The 6,790-nt window shown below is 35.8% G+C and overlaps 1 protein-coding gene across 1 annotated transcript in view; it reads right to left on the bottom strand.

The window, feature by feature from the left end:
• The window catches only part of LOC107696309 (microtubule-associated serine/threonine-protein kinase 1-like), a 47,261-nt gene that overhangs the window by 19,830 nt on the left and 20,641 nt on the right, over positions 1–6,790 (bottom strand). The window contains exons 2-6 of the mRNA XM_016496595.1: positions 5,857–5,888; positions 1,821–1,906; positions 1,583–1,658; positions 1,433–1,502; positions 435–595 (exon numbers count right to left, since the gene is read on the bottom strand). Of these exons, the coding sequence (XP_016352081.1) occupies positions 435–595; positions 1,433–1,502; positions 1,583–1,658; positions 1,821–1,906; positions 5,857–5,888 (425 nt within the window). The remainder of the gene's footprint in view (positions 1–434; positions 596–1,432; positions 1,503–1,582; positions 1,659–1,820; positions 1,907–5,856; positions 5,889–6,790) is intronic.

Here is a 6,790-nt window from a genome sequence, read left to right as displayed (position 1 = left end):
TGCGTGTGTGTGTCTGTGGGTGTGTGAGTGTGTGTGCGTGTGTGTGTGTGTGTGTGCGTGTGTGAGTGTGTGAGTGTGTGTGTGTGTGTGTGTGTGTGTGTGTGTGTGAGTGTGCGTGTGCGTGTGTGAGTGTGAGTGTGCGAGTGTGTGTGCGTGTGAGTGAGTGTGAGCGTACATGTGCGTGTGCGAGTGTATATGTGAGTGAGAGTGTGTGTGCGTGTGTGTGCGTGTGCGAGTGCGTGTGCGAGTGTATGCGTGTGAGTGAGTGTGCGTGTGTATATGTGAGTGAGTGTGAGTGTGTGCGTGTGTGTGCGCGTGCGTGAGCATGCATGTGTGTGTGCGAGTGTATATGTGAGTGAGTGTGAGTGTGTGCGTGTGTGTGCGCGTGCGTTGTGTGTGTGTGTGAGTGTGTGTGAGTGTGAGTGTCTGCAGACCTCAGGCTGTGTGAGCGGGGTCTTATGTGGGGTGAACAGCGTCCCCCGTCATCATCAGTGATGCTCTCTGTGCTGCCGAAGTGTTTGGACAGGAAGTGCAGCTCGTCCATGGTGGGTTGAGACGGCAGCTGGTGCAGACGCTCCTGAGACGAGCTGGAGGACTGCAGATAAACACACAGACTCACATCTCAATAAACTGTGACAGAAGGAAGGCATGAGCAGGCTGTAAACTATCAGGAAGCATCAGCTCCAGTCCCTAGTGAGCCGCCTACATAGACAGCATTTTAAGGGAACATAGATACAGTCCTGACATGAGGACTGCTTTAAACAGCAATCAGCAAATCAATGCTTATTTAATTATTACAAAGAAAAAACAAACATCAACAACAACAAAAAAATAAAAAGAACACTTATTCATAACAACAACATATAAATAAAAAAATACATGCATAAAAATATACGTTCTTTGACTATTACCATACTACATATATATATATATATATTATAATTATATATTATTATATAATAATATATATAAAAATGTATGTTTTAAAAATATAAAAAATATAAATGTTTTTGGAAAACAAAAAAATAATATTTCAGATGTGAATTAAATGCAGGTAAAATCAAATCATTGTCCTTGGTTTGAAAAAATATATGTTAATAATTTAAAATACGTATATCACATAATACAATATTAAATAATATAATAACTATTATTATTTATTTCTAGACTATTTATTACAAAACACTTTTTTATATATAGTCAAAACCACACAACAAAATTTAAAATTGACAAGAAATTTAAAAATGAAAATGTAAACTATCAAAATAAAAACTCATTTAAAATATTATTAAAAACTATAATAAGATATATAAAATACTACACTAACACTGTGTCTGACTGTACAGTGAAGACAGTCTTCAGCTGTGTTTGCTGCTCAGCTGATGTGTGTTCGTCACACCTCTACATGTGTTTACATGAGAAACTCACGTACCGTTGAGCTGGGAGTGTTTGTTCCATAACCAGAAGATGGAAGAGACGCCAGTGACCATCGACGCCCATCCCTACAGAGACAAAGAGTGCAGAAGCTGCAGAAGTGTTTATGCTACGGTTTTATTCCCAAGTGTGAGTGTGTTTGTTTTACCGTCTTGAGGAAGCGAAGGAGAAATGTGCCGGAGTGCTGGGCGAGAAGTTTCGAGGGCTGCCCAGAGGACTACTTCCTGTGTGGACAGGAACAACAGATGAAGCTCAATTAAGATCAAAGCTCAATCATGTAGGAAAAGCATATCAGTTAGTCTGTAAGCAGAATATGCATTAGCAAACACATCAGCATCTGTGTTTCCACGGCGACTGGTTTTCCAGCAGGGGGCGTGGCCACTCACCGATGTGCCCCGGTAACGGGGAATGTGGGCGGGGCAGAGTCGGGGAGGTGGAGGTCAGAATCAAACTCTTCCGGTTACTGCGGCAACTGCAGACACACAAACAGAGAATTCAATGGTTTAATTCAATTAATAAAGCATTTAAAGTGTATCAAATGTGAGACAATCAGAGGAAATAAAGAAACCGCTACAGATCAGCACAATTAATACACCATCGCTACAAAATGTATACATTTAATACATTTTAATTTAATAAATAATTTCATTTAAATAAATAAACAACAAGAAAACTAAATAAATAAAATACAAATAAAAACAAAAAATAAATGAACAAATAAATAAAAGAGAGTAAAAGAAATAAAAAAAAACATTTGAAAAATAAAATAAACTTTAAAATGGATAAATAAATAAAAATAAAAAATACGATACAATACAATTTTTTTTAAAAAGAGAAAAGAATAAAATAGAGTCAAATAAACTTTTAAATAATAATAAATAAATACATTTTAAATAAAACTTTAATTCACCAAATAAATACAAATAAATGAAAGACACTTCGAAATAAATAAAACACAATTAGAAAATAAAAAATTTAAACCATAAGAGTAAATAAAACTTTTAAAACATTTATTTATAAAGAAACAAACAAACAAACAAACTGAAAGAAACTTAGAATAAATAGATAAATACAAATGAAAATAAATAAACTTTAAAAATAGATTAATAAGTACAAATAAATTAATTAATGAAACTTCAAATACAACTGTAATAAAAAAAATGCATCACCTCGCTAATTAATAAATATAACCAACCGAACATCGTAGCTCATCCCTAACTCTAATGATTAAAAGGAATATTTTATTTTAAGAATGAATTGTTTTCAGATTTGTTTTCCATCATCAGATGTCTTGATTAGATCAAATTATGTTCAGACAAAATCACATCAGAGCCGAGAACAGAGAAACTGCTGTGTGTGTGTATGTGTGTGTGTGTGTGTGTGTAGTGGGCGAGGGGTTGCAGAGAGGCATGTTGGTCCGTCAGCTCTGCTGGTGTTCCGGGGCTCGCACCAGGTGTGTGCGTGTGTGTGTGTGTGTGTGTGTGTGTGTGTGTGTGTGTGTGTGTGTGTGTGTGTGTGTGTGTGTGCCCTACAGAAGAACAAGAGCGATACAGAAAATTCAGTTTCTACAGTCATCAATCTGACTCTATGTGAGCCGGCGCTCTGAAGAAACTCTGGACGAGAGACATACAGATAAACAGATGAGAGAGAGAGAGAGAGCTAATGGAGGAGAGAGTAAAAGAGAGATACTTGATACGCCTCGAGTGACTGTATGAGAGCCATTACACACCATTACAGTGTGTGTGTGTCTGTGTGTGTGTGTGTGTGTCAGGCTTTATCTACATTGTAAGCAGCGAATGTCCCCACAAGGAAAGTAAAAGCTGAAATCAGCTACACTGAGCAAAGCTGAAAAACAGCTGAAAAATGCTTAATAAACTGCCTAAAGTGTGGACTGACGGTTAGTTAACAGTCTTTAGGGATCATCCTGAACAGAGCGACCCGAGACCCCGTCCCTCTCTTAAAGAGACAGCGTCCTTATTAAATACACATTATCTCTCTTAAAGTGACAGCACCCCTTCTAAACGTTTGTTTCTAGAAGCTTTACTTTCACTGTTCCTCAACGGAGGAATGATCTTCACAAGCCTCCAAAACATCTCACATCTCATCTTTTGAGGAACGTTGATTTGTTAATCTCTCAGTCATCCTTGTATTGCACTGCATTATATGTTTTGCTCATTAAACTAAGCATTTAAATATCTTACTAAGACATTTTTTGGGGGATATATAGAGTGACATCTGATATTTATATCATTTTATGTAAGTAATCTGTTATACCCGTTATAAAGATCTCATTGATCAGAATCCCATTTTACTTTTTGGCCATATAAATATCAGTATATGCACCAAATTGCATAGTTTTGCTCAGTTTGGGCCTCTGAGTAAAACTCTATTTTCACTATAGCAGACTAAATGTATCAAATATGATACTCAACAAAAAAGATTTTTCCAATATTTTGTCTAAAGATTCAATAAACTTCCACTAAAAAATAAAATAAAAATTCTGTCTATTATTTCATATGTCAACGTTAAAAACACGGTACCTCTCTTAAAGAGACAGTACCTCCTAATTTCAGCGTTCGAGAACAACAACTATTGAGACTTTTGGCATCATCATGGAGGATTTAAGACAAAGACTAGAAGCTAATAGATCAGTTATTCACCAACACATTCAAATGATCCACAAGTAATATATGAAGCAAAAGTGTTCGCAGGACTTTGTTACTAAAAACACTCATGAGACTCAACAAAAAAGTAAATGTAGTTCATTTTGAGTCATAGTTATTGGCTCAAATACACAAGTTTCAAATACAAATTTTCATTCAATTCAATCAAACGCCAAAATATATACACTATACACATGAAATATCATATGAAGCCAGATGCATTAATCAGAACGTTCACTAACGTGTTAAACCTCCTGCACTAATACAGTTAGTGTGTCACAGGCTGCAGGTAAACAATGACCTCAGCGATATCCTCATGTGTAGTAAAACCACATTTAAAACAGATTTGGAAATAATTTCACCTTTTAGTGCGCCGAAACACACCGCGCTGCATGACTGAGAGCACAAAGCAGCCGAACGCTCAGAAACAAGCAGCGTGCATCACAAACATCATCAGATGGAGAGCGCTTAGAGACCGTCTGCCTTTGCCTGCACACTGGAAAATAGAGTGCAGCGGGGAATTCTGGGTAAAATCTCGAGGGCAGCGGAGGATACCAAGACGAGCATTAAAAGAGGGGGAGCAGGTGCAGCACATCCGTTCACAAGATGCTGCTGAGTGTGTGTGTGTGTGTGTGTGCGTGCGTGCGTGCGTGTGTGTGAGTGTGTGTGTGTTTCAAAATGTAAGTGCAATATGCTTTTTCCCAGAGGTCATGGTGATATAACTGAGAATCGTGGAAAAAAGTAAATGAGTGAAAAAGAAAGCTTTTAAAGAAATGGACAGAGAGAGAGAGAGAGAGAGACAGACATGCAACCTGACAAAGAAAGACAGGTTGAGTCAGGGTTATTAGAGTTAACTACAACTAAAATCAGAAAAACACTTTTTTTTATTACTTGAAATAAAATAAACATTAACTGAAATAAAACAAAATAAAAAAAATTTAAAGATATTTATTTCAGCTAGCTGGCAAGGCAACATTTCTCATTTTCTTTGATTTAACTTGAAGTACTAAAATAACTAATACTAAACAAACCATAAAAAAAAACATTTGTTACTTGAAATAAAATAAATGTTAACTGAAATAAAATAAAATGTAAAAAAAAAACTTAGAATTATTTTATTTCAGCTAGTTGCCAAGACAACATTTCTCATTTTTGTAAACTCCAAGTACTAAAATAACTCAAACTAAAACTAAATAAACCATTAAAAAAAACATTTTCATAACTTGAAATAAAATAAATGTTAACTGAAATAAATAAAATACATTTAAAAAAACTTAAACTATTTTATTTCATATTTCTAATTTCAGTTTAGTTTAACTTTAAGGACTAAAATAATTAAAACTAAATACACTAATAAATAAAAATTTACAAAACCTGTATAGACAAGTATAGACATTTTAAAAAAAGAAAAAACTAAAACAAATTACCAAAAAAAAAATCACAAAAACTTTAGCTAAAATTTTAAATTAAACAGAAAACAAAAATAAAATCTAATTTTAAAAAATGTACACAAATTATAATAGTATCTCAATGACATGAAAAACACTGTGTTGAGTTTGTAACACACACAATATCAACCCATATGGCAATTTACCATGGTAACCTCTAAAATACCACAGTTACTACACTTACTGTCAGGATGCAACTACTCATTGTTTTATGTATTAAACCCTGATCCACACCACATGCATCTAATCAGAATAAAAAGACGCAAAGGAAGCATTTATTTATCTTTTATTATTACTGAAAACAGACTCACCTGCTGTTCTTACGGGGCAGAGGAAGATCCTTCTGGGCCGAAGACAGAGACACAAACAGACAGAGAGAGAAAACAGAGGTCAGACAGGATCAACTCAGTCATGCCATTAAATCAGATACAAAAAATATCACAGTAAGCATCATTTATAGTGAAGAAAGAGGCACAAACACAAAAAAAGAATGATTTTAAATGATAAAACAATGAGAAAAACAAACCAGAAACTATTTAATATTAATTAAAGTGTGTGAATGTCACTGAGTTTGTGTTTGAAGCAGTTTGGCACATTATTGCAGCACTGAACACGACACAAACGCATCCGTCTGCTGGGTTCGTGTGGACGAAACACACAGAGAGATGCTGCTGCTGCTGTCCTTCAGTTCTCTCTGTACGTCTGCGATTGAACACATAATCCGCTCTCATTCGTCTCGCTGACAGACTCTCTGTCTCTCTGTGAGACTCCAGCAGATGTTCATTCACACACAGAGGAACGGGCCGTGCGTGTTATGTACTTATTGTAAATGATTTGTCAGTGCATATTATTATAAAGAGATGAGACCTTCTTCATCCCATCAATCACACTCCGAGCCCCGCCCTCTAAAGCCTTCTCAGCCAATCCGAATTCAGCAAAAAGTTTCATGACTTAAAAAGTTGCTTTATTCGTTTCTAGTTGAACATAACTATATTTCAATCATGGCAACTCTCGGAAGATTTTAGCATGGTGATGGATATGACAATGTTAATGTATTTGGTCTTGGCGAAACAGATCTTTAGAATTGCTGCTGCTGTTGGTTATTGCTGTAGTTGTAGATTATTGCTGCTGCTGCTGCAAGCAAGTACAGGAACTTACTACTGCCAATGCATACGGCGATATGGTGCCGTGAGTATTTAAGACATACTGCTGCTGCACAAATAGCATATAAAATAACCCCGTAGC

Source organism: Sinocyclocheilus anshuiensis, unplaced genomic scaffold (genome assembly GCF_001515605.1).
Source record: "Sinocyclocheilus anshuiensis isolate Anshui unplaced genomic scaffold, SAMN03320099.WGS_v1.1 scaffold62, whole genome shotgun sequence".
Lineage (NCBI taxonomy): Eukaryota > Metazoa > Chordata > Actinopteri > Cypriniformes > Cyprinidae > Sinocyclocheilus > Sinocyclocheilus anshuiensis.
This window is presented reverse-complemented; position numbering and strand designations above follow the sequence as displayed.